Here is a 27,863-nt window from a genome sequence, read left to right on the forward strand (position 1 = left end):
GCACCCCTTCCCACCCAGAGACAAAAACAAATTAGGGCCTAGCTAGGGAGGGATGAGGCGAATGGTGATGGTGGTGAGGTGGGTGGGAGTGGAAAGACAGAGAGGTCGGGGCTCCCTCTGGTGCCGATTCTGGAAACTGCACCAAAGCACGTTGTTCCCCTTTGCTGGTGAATTAAGAAGAGTTTCTGGTGTTTCCTCTATTCTCCCTTGAATCACTGAGTGCTCTGCCAGGCCTGGGATTTGCTGGTGGGAATAGGCCTAAGCGACACTTTAAACCCATGACCCTATGACTCCTAGTCCAATGCTCTTTCCACCATACCATGCTGTCTCTCTAAAGAGGGAATGGGAGTGGGGGGTGGGGGAGATCCTGGGGAAATGTAGCCCCCCCAGAGAGGGGACGGAACATTGAAGCAGCAGCAGCCAGCTGCAGGATATTTGGGATCTGGTTGAACTTGGAACCGGGATCACCTTTGAACTAGGATTTGTCTAGACTCCGTACGGGGGCAGAACAAACTTGAGATGCGGGGGGCAAATGACAGGGGGCCCGACCAGGGGCTCCGCACTCAAGCCTCATTCTTGGCGGTACGCCCACCCTTCCCTACTAAGAGCTCCCCTCGCCCACAGCCTGAGCGCTCCTGCCGGACCTTCCCCTTCTTCCAAAGCAAGATGCCCACTTCAAAGGAGACAAGAGGGTCAGGGAGGGTGGAAAGACATAGAGACAGAGACACGCACCAAGAACAACACTTAGCTCCGCCGCTTTCCCGGCCCTCCCCTCCCCGCTCCGTGCTGGGGAGAGGGGACTAGGAGGAGGGAGCGGGACAGAGCAGAAGAGGAAAATCTCCCCCAGGAGACAGAGCAGGAGAGTCCCAAGTGTTCTGGGTATGAAGCACCATCCTTGGGATAGGGGGTGTTTCAGACACACGTTCTTCTCCCCAACGGCCGTGGGAAGAGAGCTGGGCTGGGGGGGTTGAGGGTGAGGGGAAGATAGATTCGAGACGGAAGCAAATGGCAAAGCCCCTGAATATCAGGGAACAGTCAAGAGAGCCTTCTCCTCTGCCCCGCAGAGACGCCCACCCCAGGCTCCCTACACATGAGTCTGCATCCTCTGCTGGAACCTCTGGCCGTAGTCTGAGTGTTGGGACGTGTAGGAGAAGCGAGTAGCGGTGGCATACTTGCCTATGGGGTCATAAGCCTCATAGGGGGTCCGCTCCAACCCTGGGGGAGGAGGCTGGGGGTAGCCGAGCCGGTAAGTGGGGTAGTTGGCTGCCCCGGGGAAGGGGTGGGGACCAAATTTCTCGTAGTTCTCATAGGAGAGCTGGCTGGCTTGCTCGCCACCGCCAGGGGGTGGAGGGCCTGGGGCGGGGGGTTCGGGGCCATAGTCAGGGGCAGGACCCCGGCTGTAGGTGCTGAGTTGGGCATAGCCGCTGGCATGGGAGAGACGGGAGGAGGGGCGGGCATCGAAGCGGGCAGGGCCTGGAGCACGGTAGTCAGCGTAGAGGACAGCCCGAGAAGAGGGGCGGTCTTCATGCGCTCGGACGTTGTAGTAGCCATTGGTGGGGTCCTGGAGCATGAGGAGGGAGAAAAGAAACAGTAATAGTTAGGGAGAGAGTTTCCTCCAAGACTTGGCAACCCACCTCTATGGCCTGGCCACACCTCTCCTAAAAACCAGTGCCATATCTGAGTCACGTTCCGGGTGCCTTTCTCTGACTTAGCCAAGGGGGTTGGGGCTGTGCCCCAGGGTGCCAAAATGTAGAAGATGCTGAGGACGCATTCCTTTGGCAAGGTGAAAACAGCTAGCTTAGAACTGAGTTAGCAAGAATAACTAGTTGAATCAATTAAATAAAATTAAAAAGAATAACTAGCTGAATCAATTAAATAAAATTAAAAAAAGAATAGTTGATTCAATTAAATACAATTTTAAAAAGAATCACTTGAAATAAAAAGCTTGATTGGTTTATACTTTTTTGCCCCTGGCTCATGTCCACAGTGGACCTGGAGTCCTTAACTCTCATCCGCCCATCCATCCTTCTGCTTCAAAGGAACTATCTTTAAAAGTTAATTTTGGTGGGGCAACTATCCCAGCATTAGCTAGAGCTCCAGCCCTGCTGTTGGGAGGACATGGGTTCAAATTTGAGCTTAGAGACTTCCTAGGTGTGTGTGACCCTGGGCAAATCACTTAATTCCAATTGCCTTACCCTTGCCACTCTTCTGTCTTCAAATGGAGACTGACAGAAGGTAAGGGTTATTTAAAAAATTTTTTTTAAACAATTAAGTGGGTCACTTCTCCTACTGCCTTCCCTAGGCACAAAAACTGAGAGCTACAGATCTGCCTTGTTCCCCTCATTCCACCACCTCCCCATCCACACCGCCCTGACCCTGCCAATTCCGGGACTCCCACTCCAGACCTTCATCTCATACTCTTCTCGGGTGTCAATGGTGTCGCAGCGAAGGTCCTGTTTCAGATCCACATCATCCTTAAATGACTACAGGGACAGGAGAGTAGATGGGAGTAAGAGATTAAGTAGTTAAAGGCAAAGGGCAATGCTCCCTTCTGCTAGCAAAGTGGTGGCAAGTGCCCAGCATTAGGAGTCAGGAGCCCGGATCATCGGTCTGCTCCCAACTCAGAGAATGGCCTTGGGCCAATCCCATCTCGGCCTTGAGCCTTAGTTTCCTTACCTGTCAAATGAGGATATTCAGAGAGATGAATCCGAGGGTCTTTCCAGCTTTAAAAGGCTACAATCCTAAATAAGGTATAGGGTGAAGGGTGGGGTGTCCCCCAGGGTACAAGGAGGCACAGGTCTGGCAGCCTAAAGGGGAACCTGCCTCATCTGTCCTTTCTAGGAACTCTGTCCGGGCCACAATTCCCCTGGCATGGCGCTTTCGAAACACAAGGGCTAGACAGAGTCAGGTAAAGGAGGAGTTAGTAGGAGAGACAGTTGAGGGAATTGTGTCCGGCGCCCCTCACCGAATAGATAGCCTTCATGACTCTGGTGGCGGTAGACACGCTGGCGGTATCGTCCTCTCGGTCTGGGTGTAGGGTGAGTGGCTCTCGGTTCACTGTTTCCACCTTGATGTCCAGCTTCCTCAGAGTCACATCCTTTCGGCCTAGGGTTAAAGGGAAGGACTGGCTCTAATCAGTTGGGGGCATCTTTTGATAACTGTGTCAGTTCTTTTCCCTCCTCATTGCCGCTCCCAGAGAGGTCTCGTCCAGAGGCAATAGGGTGGGGGGACAGGAATCCTGATAAGGAGGTTTCAGGGTAAGGGTTGAAGAGGGGACCCGTAGTTAACCTGGAAACCATACTCACTTCCTTTTCGGCGCCTGTAGAGGAAGAAGACGAGGGCAGTAAAGAAGAGGATGAGGAGGATTCCTGCGCCAATTGTAGCACCAGCAATGATGCCCACGGGGAGGACTTCTGTGGAAGGAAGGGCAGTGGGGTGAGAGTCATACTGAGGTGAGAGTCAAGGGCTAAATTTGGAATGAAAGTTCACTTAATTATTGGGCTGAGACTTAAATGTGGGGAGACAGTTCAGTTTAGGGGCAATCCTAGGGGTTATATTTGTGTTGAGGGTTCAGTCTGGCATCAGAATGAGGATTAAATTTGGACTTGCAGTTGTTCCATTTAGAGCTCAAATTGGGCTTAGGCTAATTTTAGGAGTTGTGGCAAGTAGTTTCCAAATTATAATTAAGTTTCAACTTAGAACTGGCATTGGATTTTCAGAGATGTCAAACTTGTGGCCTATTCCTGCAAGTCAAGCAAACTCCTAGGTGAGAGTTTAAATTAAAATGTAATTAGGAAATGTTTTACAAAATAAATAAAAATATAACATAACATAGATGATGTTAATTTGTGGTTTTCTAAGTCAATATGTGGTGTCCTGGGCAGGGATCCATTTCTATTTAAGTTTGACACCACTGGTTTATATTAAGGTTTAATATAAGGTTTAGGGGGAAGGTAAAAGTTTAGACTAAGTTTAGGATTGAACTAAAATTGAACTGGGCTTTGATATAGCTTTAAGATTAGGGTTTGAGTTTAAACTAGGTTTGGTACTAGAGTTAGACTGGTTCAAGTCAAACAGGATACCACAAAAGCATACAAATACCTACTATGTATAGAGAGCACTGTCCTAGGTGCTGATGAAGATGCAAAGTTAGTATTCCTACCCTCTCTGTCTCTAGTGGTAATTATAGCTCCTTCCTTTCAGTAGGGGCTCCAGAAATGTTTATTGAATTGGTTAAAGCAATGATTCCCAAAGTGGGTGCCACCGCCCCCTGGCGGGTGCTGCAGTGATCTAGGGAAGTGGTGATGGTCACAGGTACATTTGGGGGTGGTGAGAGGGCGGTGATAGTATGTGACAGGGAGCGCTAAGTAATATTTTTTTCTGGAAAGGGGGTGGTAGGCCAAAAAAGTTTGGGAACCACTGGGTTAAAGGAACAAAGGATATTTAGCCTACAGAAAAGAAGTTTTAGAAGGCATCTAACAGGAGCCTTCAAGTATTTGAAGGACTCTCATGTGGAATAGGGATTAGATTCTGCCTCAAAGGCCCAACTAGGAGTAATATGTGGAAAGTGGAGAGGAAGATTTGTGCTCAATATAAGCAAAAATGTCCTAACACTTAGACTTCTGTATTAGTTTTTAAACCTGAATCGATCCGTTAATCCCTTTCATTTTCATCTGTCAGCAAAGCTAGACCACTCTTCTTTTGGGAGCCACATATCTGTTTGTCTATCCACCCTCCTATGTGAGTATGGAATAAGCATTTAATAAATGCTTGTACCTGACTGACCTCCAACCCTAGGGTCTAATCTTTGTGGACTATTAGTCAATAGATCCAGCTTCTTTCTAGGTCTGAGAATAAATCTAGAAACTTTGTTTTCTTTCACTCCTATTCTTCCTAGGAATTACATTAACTTTCAGACCTTGTCCATGAGTCCTTCCTCTTCTCCCTCCTACCCCAAGACTTCCCTGATTCATCCCTTCTCATTGTTCACACCAGGACTCTCCTGCATAGTCATTTTTTAACTGCCCTGCTCAATGTGTCTCTTCATGTGATCTTAAGTGACTTTTCAGGAGAGATATAATATTTTCTCTATCACAAGAGGAGTTCTGGGGTCAGAGACGAAGTCTTCTCCTCCAGGTTGTAAGCTTCCTGTGGGTAAGGACTCTTTGTCCCATGACATTAAAACTCATAGAGAGGACTGCCACCAGGACAGAAAGGGTCTTGAGTTCATGCCATATGAAGGCAGGGTGGACGACCTGAGGACATCTCATGTAGAGAAGAGTAGCCTCTTGGAGGACATGATAGTTATTTTCAAATGTCTAAAGGACTGTAATATGAGATGAATTAGACTACTGGGTCCAGAGAATTGAAAAAAAACTAGGAGCGGTGGGTGAAAGTTACCAAGAGGCAGTAGATTTTTTAGATTGATATAAAGAAAAATTTATCAATAACTTTCTATCCCAAAGTGGTATGAGCTACCTTGGGAAACAGTAAGTTCCTCCTCATTAGATGTCTTTGAGCAATAGTGAACATCTCTGAATAATACCATCCATTGATGGCTGGATGACTCTTTGTAGAGTATTTAGTAGCCAGAATTTAGGACAGTGCTGGATCACTGACATCTCTTGTAGAATTAAAATTCTGTGATTTTGCAACCAAGAGATCTTGGTAGACAAAGATGGGATCTTTTTGATCAATAATCAATAAATATTTATTAAGCACTTGTTATGTACTAAGAGGGCAGCTAGGTAGCTCAGTGGATAAGGCACCAGGATTGTAGTCAAGAAGTAGTCAAATCAGACCTGACGTATCCTAGCTATGTAACCCCGGGCAAGTCATTTAACCCTATTTGCCTCAGTTTCCTCATCTGTAAAATGAGTTGGAGAAGGAAATGGCAAACCACTCTAGTATCTTTGCCAAGAAAAACCCAAATGAGGTCACAAAAATCAGATATGCCTGAACATGACTGAACAACATATGATAAGTGCTATGTTAATCACTTTTCCCCTCAGAATCTTGCTCTCTTGATTCTAAATATCTAGTTCAGGGTTCTGACCAATTATTTTTATCTTCCCCCGAAGAACCAATTAGTATTTATTTTTTTCTCTTCCTAAACACCCGTATCCTCATCTCCATCTAAGACGAGATAGACAGGACATTCCCTTGTCTGGACCTTCCCCATGCCCTCCTCCTCCTGGCACTAATCTTTTTGGCCCTCCGGTCACATCTCAAGATAGAGAAGGATGGTGCTTCTGGAGAGCACTACCTGCCGACACCTCCCTCCTCTCCCCTCCTGGGCCTTCCCTTTCCCTTCCTACCTTTCTCCTCCAGCGTGATAATGGCTGTGCCTGGCCCAAAGCTATTCCAGGCTGTGCAGTTGTAGTGGGTCTGGAAGTCAGCCTCCATAACGTTGTTGATGGTCAGGGTGGAAAGTACCCCACTACCCGAGTTGGTCCTCTCCACAGTGTACCTCTCCAGTGTCCCCACCTCCAGGAAGTTCTCCTTCCAGGCCCATGCCTAGGAAGATGACAAGGGAGGGGGCAGAAGTCAAGGAGCCATATGAAGTGTGAGCCCTCAGGCTTTTCTGCTTCAGAGTCTCACCCCCTGAATTCTATTAGAGAGTTACAACATTTAATCCTGATTCCAATCCAAAATAATCCTCCAAATAACCATAACCCCAACACTGATCCTAAAATGAATCTCAGCCTTGCACTTGGCATTATCCCTTACTGTAAACCAGTAACAACCTTCACTCTATCAACCTTAGCCTCAACCTAATCAATGTTAACCTAATCAATGAAGCCTAACTTTAACTCCAACCCCAAACTAATCTTACCCCAATTAACTATAACTTCAAACACTAACGCCAAGCCCAATCTCACCTTCACCCCCAACTTAAAATTTAAACCACTCTAAACTAAGCTGCTCTTTAAGACCAACCTATAGATTATAAGAACAGGTCAGTCCAAGAGCAGTAGCCCCCAGGACCACCACACTCGTGCTCCCCAGCTGGGAGGTCTATTCTAGAATCACCTCCTCCACTCCATGGGAGACTAGGAAAGGGGTTATGTTAGCTGCTGGGATCTGGCTCTTTTCCAGGGATAAATCCTCCTGGATGTGCAAAAGAACATCCCCCTGGGAGCCTATCATTCCTGCAGCCCAGGCTGCCGTGGTAATGAAGTGTCCCTGTGCAGCCCTGGAGTTAGCCAAATGGTCATTAAATGTGATGAGGGGTTTGACGGTTAATGGTCACGGAAGGAATTAATGGCTCAGAGTGAGGGGGAGGGGCATGGGGGATGCAGAAGAGGACTGGTTGAGGTTGGAGAATAGAGTAGGGAGAAGGCAGGAGAAGTAAAAAAAAGGGCAAGAAAAAAAGGGAAACTATTAGGGTGTAAACTTAATAAAAAGTTGAAACAAGGAGAGCTTGTATCAGAGAAACTGGGGAAAGGAAGAAGAGTTATGGAAAATGAAGGAATAGATGGAGCCCTGAAATGAGGCTCTTGCCCCTGGGGAAGGTCTCCACCAGACAGCCCAGTACTCACAATTCGGTCAGGGGGTGGTGTGCTCCCGATGAAACATTCCACTTTGCCCCCATCTCCACGCACAGCATATTGCACAGCCTCACTGGAGATGATGGGGGGTCCTAGGAGACAAGAGAAACCAGGACAAAGAGATACATTTGCACTGTGTGTCTCAGTCTCCTGGGTCCCCCCCACCAACACCCGCCTCTTGCCCAGCCAACATTAAGCTTACCATTTACAAACAGTGCCACTTCTCTTTCAGCCACACCAATCCGAGGCACAATGGCCCTGCAGGTATAGATGCCTGCATCTGCCTGTGTTACTGACTTCAGGTAAAGCTGGTTACTGTTGCTTAGGACCTGGTCAGAGAGAGCAGCCTCAGGAGTGGAATCAGGATGCCTGGTTTCCTTGAGCAATTCAAGGTTCCACATGGCATCAGAGAGAAAGCAGGAAAGGGAACTGGTGAATCCCAGAGCTGGAAGGGGGCCCTAGAGACTACCAGCTGTCTCTCCCTATGCCATTCCACTTGAGTGCTGGGAGAGGGAACAACTGCCATTCTTTTGGTTAGGATGAATTCCTAGTCTCTTGCAGTTGTTCACATCAGGGTTTCCTACCCTATCAGACAAAAGACTCTTCCTTCTGTCTAACCAAAATCCCCTTTGCTGCTATTAGGCTCAATATTTCAAATTCATTTTTTTTGTGGAATGGCAGACTTCAACTTTTCCTTCTCCAAGGTAAAGCACACCAATAATTTTCATCTTCCCCCAAAGAACCAATTAGCATTCATTTTTGTTCTTCCAAGACATTAGCATCTTCATCATCGTGAGATGAGGCAACCAGGACATGGCCCAGTCCAGACTTTTCCCCCTATCTTATCTTCTCTCACCGGCACTCATCATTTCACCCCTCCTGTTGTCTTTGGCAGAGCCCAGCCACTCTCTGAGGTTCTCTCCCATGCTTCGCCCCTTACACTCACCATTTCAGATTTTAATGGGAAATTTCAGTAATAGCTGACACATATAATTCTTCAAGTTTTCTGAAGTGCTTTATTTTACATCTATCAACTCATTTGATCACCTAGGAAATAGGTGCTGATTGCTTCTATTTGTAGATGAGTTTGAGTGGTCAAGCCACTTGCTTACTGTCACCCAGCTAGTAAGTATCTGAGGTGGGGGTCTAATTCAGGTTTTCCAGACTCCAAGTCCAGCACGCTATCCCCTAAGTAAAAATGACTATCTTAATCCAAAGCTTCGGGTGTGTGATAGGAAGCCTCTGCTCCAACACACACATCCCTAATCCTGAACTCTGCTGGATAAACCAGAAAGGGGAATTACCATATTGGAGTCCTTCTTGGTCCAGGTGAGGGTGAGCGGAGGATTGCCAGCCCAGACGCATGTGATGGTGACATCAGAGCCGATGTCTGTGGTCGTGGGTTTAGGGTCAACCACAATTCGGGGGGCAACTGAAGTAGAAAGGAAGGACTTGTTAGGGTCCCATTTCCCCCCTTCTCAAACCAACTAGCTTGATTTATCTTGACCTTCTCACTTTCTTCTCCTGATTCTATTGTTTTATAGCTTCCCTCAGCTCTTTCTTTAGCTCCTGCATCTCTCAAATAACCCAGACCCAGTAGAGGAAAGGAGAGAAGTGAGGGAAGGGGCCAGAGAGGAGATGGAGTTGGGCTTCTTTTTCCCTCTCCACTTCCTCCTTTTAAGATCATTTCTATATAGAAAGTAAATTCAAATTACATCCAAGGTCCACCTAACCTACCTGGCCATCAGCATTTTCCCTACCCTGATCCAAACCATCAATACTTACAGTGAACATCCACCAGTGTGCTGACATTGGTGCTGCCAACATCATTGTGGACCTCGCAGGACACGGGCTCCGTAAAAAAGGAATAATCAACTTTTGTCTCATAGCGACTCTCATGAGCATCTTCAATCAGAATCCCACCCTTGGCCCATCTGAGGGATATGAGAAAGGGGGATCAGATTCCTAGAAACCAAACCCTCCGCCCAGCCTGATGTTCATAAATACCTCTCTGTGCTCATGTCTCTATCCCCAAGTCCCCCCATCTCCTCCTCTTTCTCAGGATACTGCTCCCATCCTTTTCCCCAATATCCCTCTAATACATGTTCCTCTCCCCAGGGTTCCACCTCTTTCCCTGAACCCATTTCCTTCTCACTCAGTGCCCTCCCCAGCCCCTATTCCTTTCCCATCACCTGTAGCCCTGGATTTCAGGGTTAGCTGTGGCCTGGCAGGTGAAGACAACTCTCTCCCCTTCCTGCACAGTTTGGGGTTGGATGGACAGGGTCACAGTGGGTGGATCTATATAGTGGGGTGGAGGAAGGAAGTCATAACTAGTCAAATATGAAAGGATACTGTCCTGTCCTTCTCCCCACTTCCCCCATTTCCTGCCCTCCTGAAACACTAGGACAAGCACAATCGGGAACCCGAGTTCAACATTTATCAATTGCACTGAATAGTTTACCTCCCCTACTTCTGTTCCTGAGGAATTGTTGGCCTCACAGCCTTTAGGGGATTGAAAAGAAATATAAAGACTTACAAGTCCATGGAGATAAAAGTTATAAATTGAGAAGGAGCAGGAAACTTAGAGAGTGTCTAGCCCAACATATCACACTCTCCACCTCCATTTTAGAGGTAAAAAAAAAAAAATCGGAGGCATAGGAATATTAAATAAATCACCTAGGGGTAGAGATTGAGTCTTATGTAAATAAGAACTCTCCTGACTCTTAGTACACTTGCTGCAGACAGTAAGTGCTCAATAAAATGTCCATTGGGGGTAGAATGAACACGATCGAGCAGAACAGCCCTAGATTAGGAGTTAGAAGAAGTAGGTTCAAATTCCAGCCCCTGTTACCTGGATTACGCTGGGCAAGATATTTGAGTTGAATTAAAGTAACACCTCTGGGCCTCATTTTTCTCATCCATAAAATGGACCCAAACTAGAAGATTTCCAAAGTGCCTTACAGTCCTAAATTCTAGGGTCCTGCAAAGAGGGCAGGCAGGTTTCTGAATGGATGTGGGTATAATTTCACATAGCTGTCGCTAGGCGGCGATGACGCTTCAATCAGAAGCAACGGTCAGTCACTTCTCACTTAAAGCAAGACAAACCCCTCAATTCCTAATGCTCTGCCCCTGCCTTGGATCTCAGGGCTGACCATCCCCCCTCAGACTGGCCAGAAACCGTGGCACTTCCTTCTTTGTCCCTGAAGGGGATGCCAAAGGTGGAAGAGCTCTCTTCCAGAGTCAGGGAGTTGCCCCTCACGGGACTTCTTCAAGGCCAGACCAGATGACTGCTCTACACCGGGTCTGGGGCAGAGAGGCCATCTTCTCAGGTAGGGATTGGACTAGATGGCCTCTGAGGCACCTTTCAGCTCTGAGGTTCTGCCACTCACTGCAGAGCTTTGCCCAGCCTGCTTAGGAGAGATGATTTTATAGGGCAGTGCTTCTCCTGTTTACCCAAACCATAGCCTTTTTTTTTTTTTTTAAAGAAACCTTTCCCCCTTTTAGAATCAATACTTTGTATTGGTGCCAAGACAGAAGAGCCATAAGGGCTAGGCAATGGGTGTTAAATGGCTTGTCTGGGATCATGACATCTAGGAAGTGTCTGAGGTCAGATTGAAACCCAGGACTTCCTATCTCCAGGTCTGCCTCTCTATCTAAGAGCCACTGAGCTGCCCCACAGTTCAGATGCTTTTAGAGCTAGATGGAGGTTATAGAAGAAGGAGGAAGAAGAAGTTAGAATGTATGCAGAGCTTTAAGATTTCCAAAGTGTTTTAGATAGGTTAACTCAATTGATTCTCACAACCACCCTGAAATGTAGATGCTAATAGATGACCATTTTTTAGATGAGAGAAAGAATGTAGATAGATGTGAAATGACTCGCCCAGGGTCACACTGCTAATAAATGTCTGAGCATGATTTCTACTCAAGTGGCTCAATAGAAGGAATTGTTAGGCCTAGAGTCAGGAGAACTCAACTTTGGGAGTTTAAATCTGGCCTCAATGACTAGCTGTGATCTTGGGTAAAACATTTAACCCTGTTTGCCTCAGTTTCCTCATCTGTCTAATGGAAGGAAACTTGGCAAGCCACTCAAATATCTGTGCCAAAAAAACTCCAAATGGGGACACAAAGAATCAGACACACAACTGAAATGACTGAAAAACAATAACTTCCCAAAGCCAAGTCTGGACTCTTATCTACTCTAGGTGCCCAGGGATTTAAGCTCTCATATTCTGACTCTAAATCCAGATTTATTTTTACTATACTCTATTGCATCTCCACATCCCCCCAGACCCAAGAAGTCCCCATGCTGCCCAGGCTCACGATGTACGTTGAGCTCGATAGAGGTCTCCTTTCCACCAGGGATGGCTTCGTTGGTGCTTCGGCAGGTGAAGACACGGCCGATGTCTAAGTCGGTGGGGTAGATGAGTAGCTGGCTGATTGTGGTCTCTCTCTTTCCGTCTTTCAGCACCTCCTGGTCCCGCGTTGGGGTATTGGAAGAGAGGCAAAAACCCCAAGAAAATATAAAAAATGACCCATTCTATCCCAAGTTTGGGATCAAAGAATAATGACTTGAGCTACCTAGGGAGGAAGGAGCAGAACTGTCTCCCTTTTGCTGCTAAGCCCTTAAGTTCCAATTCTAGGATTCTTTGACATGAAGCTGGAGCTCAAGTTTTACCTTTTCCACGAAGTCTTTCATGCTCTCCCCAAGCCACAGGGATCTCTCCTTCTACAGAACTACCAATGACCTTACAGCCTGTCCTGTTCAGTTGGTTCTTGCCTGGTAGGTGGTTTTTTTTTTAGTGAATGTATATTTTTTATCCCCAAAGAGTCTATAAATTCTTCGAGGGCAGGGATAGTATCATTTTTTATGTAGCTTTTCATGGTGCTAAGCACAGTGCTGGGCATTCTTTCATTCAACTAATAATTATTAAGCACCTACTGTGTGCAGAGCATTGTACTAGAAGCTGGAGAAAGGCAAAGTTTAAATCATATTTGATCCTTGCCCTAAAGATATTTCCAATCTCGTGGGAGGATAGGACCTACTCCTAGATAATATGAATATACATTATTGTGCAGTAAGTGCATCAGAGAGAGGCAAATTATTGTGTGAAGTTTGAGGGGGAGGGAAGGCTGCTAGGAACTGAGGGGATTAGGGAAGGCTTCCTGGAGGTAGCATTTAAATTGGGTTTCAAAGGATGGAGAGGAATTCAAAATGTAGAAGGGGGAGAGAGGGAGGGAGAACATTTCCTGATAGGGATTGATCTGAGTAAAGTCATAAAGGTGGAAGAATGCTGGAGATGTGTCAAGGTCGGACACACTTTTTTTCCAATTTGGCTTCAGTGTAGAAAAAGAAAAGGCTAGAAATATAGGATAAGGGCAGTCTATGGAGGGTAGGAAAGACTTCAGTAAATACTCCCTTATTGTTTAACCTCAGTTGATCAGTGAGATGGGACCCAGGCTAAGACTGGAGTTGAGGAGGACAAGATGGGGTCTGAACAAGTAATTTTCTTTTTGTCTGATGGGGGATGGAGGCAGAGGGATGCCCATGTTCAGTAGGTGAGTGGAGACTAGGATGTGGATGGAGGAATACTTTGGATCTCGGGCTAGACATAGAAGACTATGCCCAGGTCCAGGGCAGGTAGGAAAGATGACTCTATTACCACTGGGCAGGTAAGCCAGAGCCCCGGACCTCACCGTTGTGGTCATAGCCCCCTCCTGCTGCGTCCCATCCCGGAACCAAACAATGGTGGCAGCAGGTTTGGCACTGCAAGCTCGGCATGTCAAGTTGTAGGGCGTCCCTGCCCGGAGCAGGATGACAGGACCCCCATCAATTGTAGGGTCTTCTGGGGGGACTGTGGAGAAAGAGAAAAACACAGTTAGCTCGAATTGAGGTAGACACAGCTGGTATGGGGTCAAGTTCCTACTCCCATCTCACTCAACCCAGTGGGTACCTCTGAAGTATCTCTCTACCTACTAAGTTTGAAATCTCCGGGTTCCTAAGGCTGTTGCTGGTTCTGGTATGGTCCATGATGCCTCATGGGGGAACCTCCAAGATAGGAAAGCAAATATAGATACCGTTATAGGTGCGATATCTCTGTTTTGTGAGTATACTTAAAACTAGAATGGCTTAGGGTCCAAGCAGAACTCAGCAGGGCTACTGAAGAACAAGGGGGAACACGCCTCCTCTTGGTAAGTCTCCCCACTACGAACTTTTTGGTGCAAGGGAAGATTCAAGGGTGGAGAAAATAAAAATCTGTATGTTCTTGTCTCATATGGGGTTTAGCCAATCATGACATATTTGTTTGGAAGGTAGCGAATTATGGTGGATAGCATGTTGGACCTGGAGGTACTGAGTCCTGGTCTGGAATCTACCTCTGATACCTACCAGCTCTGTGACTAAGGATGTCTTAACCTCTAAACCTGTCTCCTCACCTGCAAAATAGGGATTATACCACCCACAATACCAATTTCACAGGGTTTGGGTAAGATTATTAAATGAGATAAAGCATGTAATGAGTTTTGGAAACCATTAAAGGGTTACATAAATATCTATTTATTATTGATCTTTAATAGTGAAAAGGAGACAGGGACCCAGGCTAAGATAGGCGATAAGGACGATGAGGTGGCCTCTGAACAAGCAATTTTCTTTTTCTCTGGTGGAAGGGGACAAGGCAGAGGCAAAGCAATGCTCATGTTGGTTAGGTAAATTGAGACTAAGACCGAGATGTAGGTGGGGGAATATTCTAGATCCCGGGGTAGACATATAAGACCAAGTCACAGCCTTCATCCTGGACCCTGGAATCAGAGTGCCTTGGTTCCTCTGAGGATCTATGACTACGTGTGATAGTGCCCAACAGCAAGGAAGCACTTTTAATTTGCAGCTACAGGTGAGCTTAAGCTAGAAGCCAGTAAACCAAGGATCTGACCCCACCTCTGAAGTTTAATAGCTTCACCCCTCTGAGCTAACTGTAAAATAAGAAACAAGAGAGAGGGAGGAAGAGAGAGGGAGAAAGAGGGAGCTGGGAGAGGTAGGGAGAGACATAGACACAGAGAGACAGAGAGAAGGAAGGAGAGACAGAGACAGAAAGGGACAAAAAGAAAGAGAGGGAGGGTGTGTGTGTGTATATGTGTGTGTGTGTGTGTGTGTGTGTGTGTGTGTGTGTGTAAAACTTTTGAAGTATCATTACTTGCAACAAGGGAATTAATGGGCCAAAGAGTGAATATTTATTTGAATTTTCTGCATACCAAATAACCATTCAAAAAGATTCTCCAATTCACAGTTCCATTAGCAAATAAGAATGTATTTGTCTACAACCTCGTCAGGGTTACATTTCATGATAATGTCAGTTCTGAAATGCGTGAAATGGTATGAAATGGTACCACAAAGTTGTTGTTGCTGTTATTGTTTTTAATTTGCATTCTTTTAATGATGAAGTGAGGTTGGATATATTTCTAAAGTAATTATTAACACATGTTTTATGTTTTCTTTTTTTTTTTGAAAATCATCCATTCAAATCCTTTGATCANAGAGAGAGAGAGAGAGAGAGAGAGAGAGAGAGAGAGAGAGAACCTCACTGATATAGGGAACTTCCAGGTGAGGAAACTCCCTCTCTCCCTCTACTACCATCTTCATATAACTTCAGAAAATTTCCGAGAGCAGAGATGTCAAACATGGGTCCAAGTGCAGTCCACAGTACTTCAAAGTGGCCTGAACCAGATAAAAATGTAACTGGAAAGTATTTAACATAATAAATAAAAATACAATAAAGCATAGATTTATTTGTTGTTCAGTTGTGTCTGACTTTTCATGACTGCATGGACACACTATAGATGGAATTTTCTTGGAAAAAGATACTGAAGTGGTTTGCCTCCTCCAGCTCATTTGACAGATGAGGAAACTGAGGCAGGGAAGGTCAAGCAATTTGCCCAAGGTCACATAACTGGTAAATGGTTGAGGCTGGATTTGAACTCAGATCTTCCTGACTCCAGGCTTGGTGCTTTATCCACTAAGCCACCTAACTGCCTTGTTTCTATTTGAGTTTGATGCCCCTGGACGAGACCTCTGAGAGATTAAATTAATTTGTTCTGGCTCAGACAGCTATTATGTAGCAGAGATAGGACTTAACCTCAGGGATTGCTGGTTTCCAGGTTTTCCCAACTATAAAATGTGAATAACAAACTTAACCAATCTCATAGGGTTGTTGTGAACAAAATACTTTGTAAACCTTAATGCTGGCATGAGTATGGATTTAAGGTTTTCAAAGCTTTTATACCCATTGTCTTACCTGTTCTCAGTCATACTCCTCACAACCAAATGATAGTAGGAGTGTCATAAGGGAGGATTTGGTTACTCTGAGAACCAGCAAAAAAAGACGAGAGGCAGAAAGTGGTGGACAGAGTGGGGTAAAGAGAGATGAGCAGGCACTTCTCTGGGGAAGAGGCAGGAAGAGGAGGATTTTCTGGATGTTCAAAGTGGATCTTCTTTCCCTTTTCCTCTCTACAGGATGACACTTCCTAGAACCCTGACTAAGGAGAATCTCACCTTTTCTCTAAACTCCCCAGGTAGGAAGGTGTTACTTTATCACCTGAAATCCCCGATTGGTTGAAAATTCCTTACTCTTCCTCCTCCCTGATCAGTATCATTCCTTCTATATTTCACTAGAATGGAGAGCCTCATTAATGCCACAGTAATAGGAACACCATTAATAAGAGCTCACATGTCTATAATATTATAATTTGCAAAACACTTTGCACAACGTGAACATTTTCTCATTTGATCCTTGCAGTAGCACTGTTGGTAGGTGCTATCGTTGTACCCATTTTACAGATTCATTGAAGTAATCTGCCCATGTTCACATAGCAAGTTAACATCTGAAGACTCTTTGCTTTTGATTGCTGCCCCCCATGCTTGGAAAAGACTCCCTCTTCACTTCTACCTTCTAGAAACTCCTCTCTTACTTCAAGATGCAGCTCAAACACCACTTTCTACATGAAGACTTCCTTGATCCCCTCAGTTACTAGTGCCCTCTCTCCCAAACCACCTCGTGTTTTATACTTTATATTCCACCTTTGATATATTTATATGTGTACTTGTGTCATCCATTAGAATGGAAACTCTTTGCAAATAGGGATTGCTTCACTCTTTATATCCCCAGTACCTTTCACATGTTTCCTGCTCATAGTAGGTGCTTTAAAAAATGCCTGTTGACTAATTGATGGGGGGATTTCAACCTTTGTCTTCCTGGCTTAAAGTTCAGAGCTCTTGATTTCTGTCTTGCTATTCTTGTCATGTTAACATGATTCAGTCAGTCCCTCTTCTATAAAACTTAGGTACTATCTTGAACTCCTTTCTCAATCATCTTTATTTGAAAATCCTGTCTTTTTTACTTTGCCAACGTCACTTGCATCCGTCCTCTTTTTAAAAAATAGACATTTGGATTATAGGGCCATAGATAGCAAGCTAGAAGGGCCTTTGGAGATAATCTACTCCAACCCCCTCATTTTACAGATGAGGAAATTGAGGCCCCAGGAAGTCATGGGACTAACTCAAGACAGTAAGCATCAGGGGAAGGATTTTAACCCAGGGTCCCTGACTCTAGAGCCAATATGCTTTCCTTTGAACCATGTCTCTTAAAAAATCACAATCATTTCCAAAAATAAGCCTCCCTAATTTCCTTGACCAAAAAACCTACACTTGTTACAAAGATTAAAAGAGAAAAAAGGGGGGAAAAGACTTCAACAAAAACCAACTAACACTTTGATCATGTCTGACAGCATAAACAAGCTCTCTCACCCATCTCTACAAAAAAGAAAATCAAGAAGTGCATTTTTCTCAGCACTTCTGAAGGACTAAGCTTGGCCATGATAATCACCCAGTGTCCAATTTTCATTTTGCTATTTTTACAGTTTATATCCTTGTAGACATGTATATTGTTTTCCTCCTTTTGTTTACTTAAATTGGTTCTGTTCTCAGGTTAGCAAACATTGTTACTATATTACTTCTGATTCTTTCTTATCTATCTTGTTTCAATTTATTTATTTTTCTAATTTAGTAATAACAATATCTGGTGTTTATAGAAGTGTGCAAGTTGCAAAGAGTTTTATAAATATTTGGTTTGGATTCGATTTCAATATAGACTGATATCATTTGATCCTCACTACAGGTATTATAATAATCCCATTTTATAGCTGAGATTACTGAGGATGAGGGGTTGAGTTACTTGCCCAAGGTCACAAGGCTAATAAATATCTGAGATAATGTAAACTTGGGTCTTCTTGATTCTTATTTTGCCACCTAGATACCACTAATACATAGTTTCGAAGATTTCTACTTTATAATACAGTTTGAGATCAGGATCTTTTTATTTCTTCTTCCATTTTTTTTTCACTGTTGGTCTTGAGATTCAGTTCTAGTCTTTTTTATCCTTCCAAATTACTTTTAGTTATTACTTTTTTCTAGTTCTATAAAGTACCTCCATAATAGTTTGATTAGTATAACCCTAAATCTGCAAGTTAATTTAGATATTATAATTTTGATACTTGGCTTAGTTCGAACCTGAGCTATGAATTCCCCTCTAATTATTTAAGTCATTTTTTATTTCTTTAAGGTATTTTGTAATTCTATTTATGTCTTGAGGATGCCTTGGTAGACTGACTTCCATACTTTGATGAATTTTGCACTTATTTTAAATGAGATTTTCCTTGCTATTAGTCCCTTCTGGACTTTGTTATTACAGTATAGAAATACTAATTTTTATGGACTTATTTTTTATCCTCTTTTACTAAATCTGTTGTCTCAATTTGTTTCTTTTCTGATTCTCTGGGGTTTTCGAAATAAATCATGTCAGTGCAAATAGGAATAATTTTTTCCCCTCTTGTCAATGCTTATGTCCAACTTTTTGCCTTTATCTTATTATTATCACAGGGAGAAAAGGGGAGTTTTGATTTGCCCATGTTTTTATAGAGAAAGCCATATTTCTCCATCGTGAATAACGTTAGCTTTTGGTTTCAAACATAGGTGCTGCAGTGGATAGAGTTCAAATCTGGATTCAGACACTTGTTAGCTACGTGACCCTGTATAAGTCACTTTGCCCTGTTTGCCTCAGTTTCCTCTTCTGTAAAATGGACTGGAGAGGGAAACTGCAAACCATGATATTAACAGCATTTTTGCTGTTGTTTCCTTTATTACTTTAGATATGATATCATTTGGTACATTTATTTAGTATAGATGGTTTTATCACCTATGGTTCTTTAAAATATAAAAACGTATGATAGAAGTTTTTAGGGGAAAAAAGTGTTGTGTTTTGTGAAAGGCTTATTCTGCACCAATTGGTATAATCATGTGGTTTTGTTTTTGTCTTTATTATGATTAATTATGTTAATTGTTTCCTAAATGTTGATCATCCTTGCATCCCTGGTATAAATCCAACTTGAATAATTTTTTGGATATAATGCTGTTTGGCAGCCAGACATAGAACACAACAGTCTCAGAAAGATTAAAAATGGATTATCACACAGAGGGCAACGGAGAGGCATATGGTAAGTGTGAGTAGGCAACAATATGCCATCAACAAAGAATTTTGAGGAAAGGCATAAGATATTTTTTATCTAGGAAATGTAAGATAAGAAGAAAAGAGAAATTGGTCTCAAGGAATTCTTTGACCTAATTAATCATGGATGAATAGCCAGGGTACCACCACGAGTACCTTCAAAATGTCAGGAGTAAAGGGAAGCCTCCAGCATGTTAGTGGACCACCCGGGTCAAATTTACGGGAGAATATGGACAAGAGATGCACAGGATGAGCTGGAAAGGCAGGTTGTGATCTGAACTGATAACATTTATGAGAGCAAACATCAATTTAAGTGCTTGAGTATTACTAAAGTCTTTTTTGCTAAGATTTTAGAGAAAATTTTTGCATCAATAATAGTAGTAATATTAGTCTATAGTGAATCTTTGATTTATTCCTCCCGAGTTCATGTATTGAAGTTGGGTGTCTGGTAGAGTGTTTTCCAATTTTGTGAGAATAATTTGTGTGACATTAATTGCTCTTTAGACATTTGATAGGATATACTTATAAATCTCTCTGGGTCAGAGTCCACTACCCCCTTTAGTAGTTCTTTATGGCTTGATCGATTTCATTTCAAAGAATGGATTGTTTAAAATCACTCATATCGCATTAATTTGGGTAATTTGGATTTCTGGCTAATCATGTATTTCCTGTCAATTCTTGATTATCCTAGGGGAATATAGGAAGCACAGTGTATAGAGAGTCAGGCCTGGGAGTCTAGAGGACTAGGGTTCAAATTTGACCTCAGACCCTTCCTAGCTATGTGTCCTTAAGCACTTTAACCCTAATTGCCTACTCCTTACCACTCTTCTGCCTTGAAATTGATATTTTATATTGATTCTAACACAGAAGGAAAGGGTTTAAAAAAATTCTTGATTATTCTAGAATATAATTGAGTTCCACTGGGTTCTAAGAGGAATTTTGTTTTCTCTTCTGTTATTATTTCATGTTGTTTATTTTGCTTTTATAATTTGATTTCTCTATTTTTATCAGTTTTTTTAAGTTCATTTATTTATTTATTTATTTGTTTGTTTGTTTGTTTATTTATTTATTTAGTATAGAAGATTTTTCCATGGTTACATGAATCATGTTCTTTCCCTTCCTTCCTCCCACCCCCCTCCCATAGCCAATGAGCAATTCCACTAGGCTTTACATGTGTCATTGATTTGGTCAGGTTTTTTAATCAATTTTCAATCCTTTGAAAGAACCAGCATTTAGTTTTATAATTTCATTTCTATAGTATTTTTGTATAACATATCATATTTCCTCTAATTTTTGAGATTTCCTATTTTGTGGTATTTAGGCCTTGTTTATTGTTAGTTTTCTAGTCTTCTGGTTTATCACCCTGACATTGTGCATTTTTTAAGGACGGAGTGCAGCTCCTGCTTTTTTAATTTTTATTTTTGCAATCACTTTGTTCCAGCCTCTCATTTTGTATTGCTTTATTTTTTTAATATAGAGATTGGTAGATTTTGTTTTCTTATCTATTCTTCTATACTATAAATTTTTTTGTATTGTTTAATCCTTTGACTTTTTGGATTATGATGGTAGACTTGTGTTTTCCTCCATTTATTCCTTTTTTTGTTGATTTCCCCCACTTCCTTTTGTCAGAACTTTGTTGCTACAATTAGTTTTGCTTACATATTTTTTACGTTAGTTCACTGTTCTAGGCTCCCTTCCCAACCTTCACTACTGTTTACACTATCCCAAATTCCTTCAGTTTTCTTAAACTATTCATTCCTTCCTTCAATTCGATGTCCTTATTTCTTTCATTTATCTCATTTGTCCTTTCTTTTGACCCATCTCTTTCCAATTAGGCATGTAGTTCAAAATCTTTTTTTCTCCACTCCCTTGGTTTAGGTAATATTCTTTTATAATACATTTTCTTTTGCTCTGTCCTCTTTTTTTTCTCTTCCTTACAGTTAGTTCATGCTGAAATTAACTCTCCGATCCATGGATTATACCCTTATTTGTTCCCTCATCATTTTGTGTCTCTTGTGGGTTATCTCTAGGGTACCAAATTTGAATTCTCACCTCTATTACATTTCTATGCTATTAAATTTGTAGATCTTACAACATCCTTCCTTTCTTTCCTGGTGTCTTGAACTCTTAGAAATAGTAAGTTATGCAGGAAGCTGTACTAACTGGAAGTAATGTTATGTGTCTGGAATCATTCTTTGTTCACAACCATGAGGACCAATGCCTATCCCCTGAACTCACAAAGTTCACTCACTATTCTTTTTTTATTTTTTAAATCCTTACCTTCTGTCTTAAAATCAATACTGTGTACTGGTTCCAAGGCAGAAGAGTAGTAAGGGCTAGGAGGTTTAGTGACTTGCCCAGGGTCACATAGCTAGGAAGTTCACATAACTGGGTTCAAATTTGAACCCAGGACCTCCCATCTCTAACCCTGACTTCCAATCCACTTCTCAGAGAAGGTAGTCTCCCATCGTGTACATTCTTTCACTCTGATAAAACTGATCATAAAGCTCCTAACCACAGACTCACCCATGGAAACTCTTTATAGGAATGTTCTTAACAGCACCCTTTTCTTTTTCCTTCAGGGACAAGACCTTACTCTTTGCACCCTCGTAACTCTCCTCCATTGCTATTATCTCACTTGTCCACAGTCCCTACTTTTGTTGAGAAACTAAAGGGATGCAGCCGTTTGCTTTCTATAGACTAGGGTGGGGGTACATCTCTAGCGCCCCACTATATTTTACCTTCCTTTCCCCCTTCTGCATATCTCCTATTATCTCTCCCACAGAAGATATTATTCCCTTACAAGAGATTGGACAATTTAGTGCAAAGACATGCCATGCTTTGTTGTTTCCACTTTCCCAGCACCTCCTTCTCTGCAATCACACAGGCACTACACAGGTGCCGGCTCTCATCACCTCATACCTGGGCTATTACAAGTCTTATGTATGGCTTCTCTCCTCACTAGACTCCAGTGGCTCCCTAGGGACCGTCAGGACCAAATGTAAAATTCTTTGTTTGGATTTTAAAGCCCTTCACAACCTGATCTCTTCCTACCTTTCTAGTCATCTTACAATTAATTTCTCTCTATAAACTCTATGATTGAGCAACATTGGATACTTATTGTTCTTTTCACACACCTCTCCATTTCCCAAGTCAGTCTTTTCAACTAACCGGCCCCTCTACCTATGATACTTTCTCTCCTCACCTCTGCCTCCTGGATTCCTTCAAGATTTAGCTTAAATTTCACTTTCTGCAACTGATCTTTCCTGATCGCTATCTCACTGCTAATGCCCTCCCTCAGATATTACCTTCCATTTACACTCTGTTCCTCTTGTGTGTATTTTTTTCCTTTCCTTTTTGCTTTTTTCCCCCCTATCCCTAGTGCTTAGCATAGTGTCTAGCACATAATAAAGCGCTTAATGTTTATTTTTTTGATTAACTATTCAGATTTCTTCCTTCTCTTATTGAAGTTCTCTTAAAATTTTCAGTACCTTAGACTCTTTTTTTGTCCCTGGATGCCTCCTTTGTTCTTTTATCTTATAGTTCAATTTAGTTTTTTCCTTAAAGAAATAATCTCTAAACATGAACTAATTAATTTTACTACTTAATATTTCCTGGAAAATTATACTTCTTTGCTTATCTTGTTTTTCTTTCGTTTGGAGTGTTTGCAATTCAAATATTCTGCTTACCTCTGTTTTAAAACTTGATTTTAATCTTCTAAATGGCTCTCTTTTGTAAAAAGCTTAACTTTTTTCATTGCTGACTGATCTCGGTTTTGAAGAATATATTAATTTAACTTCTAGCTTGAGCTCTTTTGCTTTATGGAATAAACATTCCATCCCCTTCTCCAATTTCCTGTGACTGAGGAGTAATCCTGGGTTATTCAAATTGGCATTATAGTTAAGAATCTTTCGCTGGTTGCCTGCAACATTTTGTTTCTTACTGAAACTGAGAAATGTAATCACTTCATAAATGAGAATTTTAAGTGTGAGGTTTAAATATGCCTGTGTAATAGAATGTAAACTCCTTAAGGGAAGAGATTATTTCATTTTTGCCTTGGTATCTCCATTCCTTTTGTGGCCTCACTGCCTTACAAGGTGTCTGACAAATAGGTGGCATTTAATAACTGTTTGCTGATTGTTTGCTATAGATGACATTTGTACTTAGGCAAATATATTTCTCTGACACCAATTTATGGATTCAATCCATCAATACTTTGTTGCCTGCCTTTAAAAGTTCCAAGCACATGATTCCTGATATATGGCGTTCAGATTATATTTACACAAACACACATTTTTAAATACAGATATATTACATAGCTCTATATATCTATATTAAGTTCTTCTGAGAGATGTGATCTTTATATTATATCTGCATAACTTGTTTTTGGTTTCAGTTCTCGAGTCTTATATAGAGTCTTTGGGTTCTTTTAAAGTTGTTTTTTGCATCTCTTCTATAAAATTTCAATCACCGTATTTTATATTCTAAATCTGCCATTCTCTCTTTAAAAGCTTTTGTTTCTGAAGAGAGATTTTCTATCATGTATTCTGTATTTCCACCCTGCTATTGTCTAAAATTTGACATTGAGAGTTCTGATTTCTAACATGATTTCATTCTTAATATCTTCTTTTAAAACTTTTCTCTTTAGAACCATTCTGGCATTTCTTTGTGTGCTTCCACAATATCTGGAGGATCTAAAGGGTTTCCTTTTTCTTTGGGAGCCTTTTCTTCATTTTTCTTCATGTTATAATCATAAATGTGTAAAGAAGGTGGGCAGCTGGGTAGCTCAGTGGGTTGAGAGTCAGGCCTAGAGATGGGAGGTCCTAGGTTCAAATCCGGCCTCAGACACTTCCCAGCTGTGTGACCCTGGGCAAGTCACTTGACCCCCCTTGCCCTCCCTTACCACTCTTCCACCTATGAGCCAATACATAGAAGTTAAGGGTTTAAAAATAAATAAATGTGTAAAGAAGAAAAACTGGGTGTGTAGTCCATTTTGTAGAGGCCACCAAGTCACTACTTAGTTCCTCTCTAGGGGAATGACCAGTGATAATGTGTGCTTATAGGTTATGCCAGAAGACCCAGCACACACCCCATGCATACTTTTGAGCCCAATACATCATTGTATTCTTGTCTCTATTTGAATTTTTTCTTTTTTAAATTTTTTTTCTTTATGAGCTTCTCTGTGAGCTAGCTTTTTTCTTTCTTTCTTTTTTTTTTTTTTTGGTTTCTTATTGAAATTGAGTTATAAAAAAAGTCTTTCTCCTTTAGATTTTCAGTCTCTCACTTCTATTCCCAGTCATTTGTCTCTGGTTTCTTCCTTTATTCTTTGGCTTCTTGCCCTCCACTAAATATCTTCTCCCACCCTTTTGCTGAGCTAGCCATCCTCAAGATGAGGATGGGGAGGCCTGACCCAGGTCCCTGCTGGGTTTCTAGTCTACTTTCAAGCACAGATGCACTTGGCTCTCTAGACCCATTCATCCTGATGTTCCTCCTTTCCTTCCCATAGTTGGGAAGAATCAGGACCTGCTGCCTCGTCTGGGATATGTTATAGTGGTAGGGACTAGAGAGGCCAAAGAGGAGTGGACTGAGTCACCGTTCCTGGAGGACCACGAAGACACAGTCAGCTTGAAGCACACGTTTTGAATGTTGCATGTACTAATTGTGTCTAGAATACATGGCACAGATTAGGAGACACTGAATATTTTAATACTGGCTCTCATCACTTCTTCTCTTTACTATTGTAATAGCTTCTCTTCAATAATCTCTCTGTCTCCAGAGTCTCCCTTTTTCTAATCTATCTTCCAATTAGCTGCCAAATTGATATTCTTCAAGCATAGGTTTTACTATGTTGCTGCCCTGCTTGGGAAACACCGATGGCTCCCTCTTGTCTCCAGGATAAAATACAAATTCTTCCACTTGGTCTTCAAAGTCCTTCGTAGTCTGACTCCAGCTTACCTTACTAGGCTTTTCTAGGCTCAGTGCTTTTCTTCATGCCCTCCACAGAGTAGTCATGCTTGCCATTCCCTACAGCGTATGCTACCTCTCATGCTTAAAATGCATTCCATTCTTGTTTTTGCCCTTTACGATCCTTAGTTTCCTTCAAAACTCGGCTCAAATGCTACCTCCTACAAGAAAGCTATCCTGAGCATTCAAGTTGCTGGTTCTCTCCTCCCAAAATTACCTTGCCTCTATTTCCTACTGGATTTTCTCAGTTTATGTTGTTTCCTCACAGTAGAAAGTAAGCTCCTTCAGGGCAGGGGCTGGCTTATTCTTGTCTTAGTGTTTTTAGGATCTAGCAAAGTGCCTGGCACACAGTAGGTTCTTAATAAATGCAACACGCATTTATGATGTGCTTGCAATCTGCTAGCTAGATTGTCCTGGAGATACAAAGACAAAAATGGAATACTCCTTCCTGACAATGAACTCTACGGGAGGAGACAACATGCACATACATGGGTACATACAAAATAAATGTACAACTACAAAGCAATTTTTATGGGGAGAGCACTATAGAGCTTGGGGGATCAGGAAAGGAGTCTTACAGAAGGTGGCACTTGAAGGAATGTGATTGACGTGGGAAAGAGGAGAGAATTCATTCCAAGCAAGGGACAGCCTGTGCAAAGGGAGATGAAATGTTATATGTGAGGAAACCATAAGAAAAATAGTTTGGCTGGAAAATAGAAGAGATAAAAAAAATAAATAAAATTTGAAAAAAAATTTTAAAGAAAATAGAATATGTGAAAGGGCATCATGTGTAATAAGTTTGGGAAGATAGATTGTGAAAGCCTTTAAATGTCAACTAGAAGAATTTGTATTTGATTCTAAAATAGTAAAAGGGAACCACCGAAGTTTGAGTGGAGAAGTAATATGGTCAGAATTGTGCCTTAGGAAAACATAGGCTCTCATTACCAAGCACCTGGATAACTGCAATAACTCTCCTTTTCTACTCTCTCTTTATTTTAAATTACTACCAGCTTTAGCATAGATCTGGGTAGGTCACTCCTCTACTCAAAATTATTAAAGAGCTCCCTATTGCCTCTCAGGCAAATTTCTTTTCTTTCTTTTTTTTTTTAAACCCTTACCTTCCATCTTGGAATCAATACTGTGTATTGGTTCCAGGGTAGAAGAGTGGTAAGGACTAGGCAATGGGAGTTAAGTGACTTGCCCAGACAGTTAGGAAGTGTCTGAGGCCAGATTTGAACCCAGGACCTCCCATCTCTAGGTCTGGTTCTCAATCCACTGAGCCACCCAGCAGCCCCCAACTATTGAATAAATTTCAACCTCCTTAACCTAGCATTCAAAATTCCCCAGAACTTTCCACCCCATGATCTATCCTGGTTTATCTTGTACAACCCCCTTCCATGTGGTCTTTGTTCCCAATGGATGGGACCATCTTCCATCCTCTATGCAAGCCCTATATTTTCCTGCCTCCATATTTTTTCCTCCACGTTGGAATGGTCTCCGTCCTTCCTTATCTCCATCTTTACTTCTCAGATACATTTAGCATGGGTTTTTTTTGTATTACAGTTATCTGTGTATATATCTCTCTACTAGACCCTAAGCTCTAGAAGCTGGGAGATGTGTCTACGCATAATAGTACATACTTAATAAATGCTCGTTGCCATTGAAGTTATATACAAGTATGCACATGTGTCTTAGCTTATATGTGACTTGTATTTCCATCCACATGCTTGCGTGCATGTATCTGTGATCACATATATCCATTTGTGTGGGCTTGAGTTGCATTTTGATATTTCCAGGAGTTGGTATCTCCCCCATGTGGGTACTTCCACCCCCAGAATAGATGGTAGGACCTCAATACTTTAATAGATGGTCTTCATGAACAATTGGGACTGAAAAAATGTCACTTCACTACCCTGAAGCAACTTTCTGGTGGTGAGCCTCCCCCAGTTTAGTCAAGCTGATCCTTCAACCTGGCACAGAATGCATATGTGGGCTTTCCCAGGAAACCATTTAAATGTGCATCTATGTTTTAGGTAAGCAGATTTACATTTAAGTGTGTGTGTGTGTGTGTGTGTGTGTGAATCTTCAGAAGAATGCCTTTACATACCATCCTGCAGTGTGAAGTAGGATAGGGATATCATACTCTGTCTGAAGTAGGCTGAGCAGGAAGTTTGTTCTCTGGAGGAGTGGTGGAAGATATGCCTATGAGGAGATAGGGCTGAGGCTCTGGCTGAGGCTGGCAAAATACAAGGCATGGGAAAGCCCAAATGCTCCTTTCTGGTTTCTGGGGACATCGTAGCCTTTAGCCCCAGCCCTGTAAACACTGAGCCCAGGCAGAAAGGAACCAAGGAAAGCAGCCTCATTCATGCCTTTCTTTAGCTAGAGATGGTTGGAAGTTTGGGATGTAGAAGGGAAGGGAGAAGGGAGGCAGAGGAAGATAAGCCAGGTCAGAATAGTGCATGAAGCAGGGGAGGGTAGACTCTCTCACTTTCTCTCTCTCTTTCTCTCATTCCCTCTGTCTGTCTCCCTCTCCCTCTCCATCCCTTTCAACAGAATTCATGCTTCATGTTCCCTGGACCAGGAGATTGCAACCCTGTTTGCCTCTCTGTTCTATTCTATCTATTCATGGGCAGCTACATGACACTGGGTTTGGAATCAGGAAAACATCTTCAAGAGTTCAAATCCAATATCATATACTTTCTTTTCTTTTTTCCTTTCCTTCTTTCCTCCTTCCTTCCTCCTTCCTTCCTTCCTTCCTTCCTTTCTTCCTTCCTTCCTTCCTTCCTTCCTTCCTTCCTTC

The 27,863-nt window shown here is 42.4% G+C and overlaps 1 protein-coding gene across 1 annotated transcript in view; it reads right to left on the reverse strand.

Annotated features, from left to right (window-relative positions):
- Positions 1-1,002: 1,002 nt before the first annotated feature.
- The window catches only part of KIRREL1 (kirre like nephrin family adhesion molecule 1), a 172,671-nt gene continuing 145,810 nt past the window's right edge, over positions 1,003-27,863 (reverse strand). The window contains exons 4-15 of the mRNA XM_044674037.1: positions 13,245-13,402; positions 11,871-12,021; positions 9,743-9,848; positions 9,336-9,484; positions 8,855-8,982; positions 7,753-7,879; positions 7,542-7,642; positions 6,318-6,516; positions 3,306-3,413; positions 2,966-3,105; positions 2,406-2,483; positions 1,003-1,561 (exon numbers count right to left, since the gene is read on the reverse strand). Of these exons, the coding sequence (XP_044529972.1) occupies positions 1,085-1,561; positions 2,406-2,483; positions 2,966-3,105; positions 3,306-3,413; positions 6,318-6,516; positions 7,542-7,642; positions 7,753-7,879; positions 8,855-8,982; positions 9,336-9,484; positions 9,743-9,848; positions 11,871-12,021; positions 13,245-13,402 (1,922 nt within the window). The 3' untranslated portion in view covers positions 1,003-1,084. The remainder of the gene's footprint in view (positions 1,562-2,405; positions 2,484-2,965; positions 3,106-3,305; positions 3,414-6,317; positions 6,517-7,541; positions 7,643-7,752; positions 7,880-8,854; positions 8,983-9,335; positions 9,485-9,742; positions 9,849-11,870; positions 12,022-13,244; positions 13,403-27,863) is intronic.

Source organism: Gracilinanus agilis, chromosome 4 (assembly GCF_016433145.1).
Source record: "Gracilinanus agilis isolate LMUSP501 chromosome 4, AgileGrace, whole genome shotgun sequence".
NCBI classification, from domain to species: Eukaryota; Metazoa; Chordata; class Mammalia; order Didelphimorphia; family Didelphidae; genus Gracilinanus; species Gracilinanus agilis.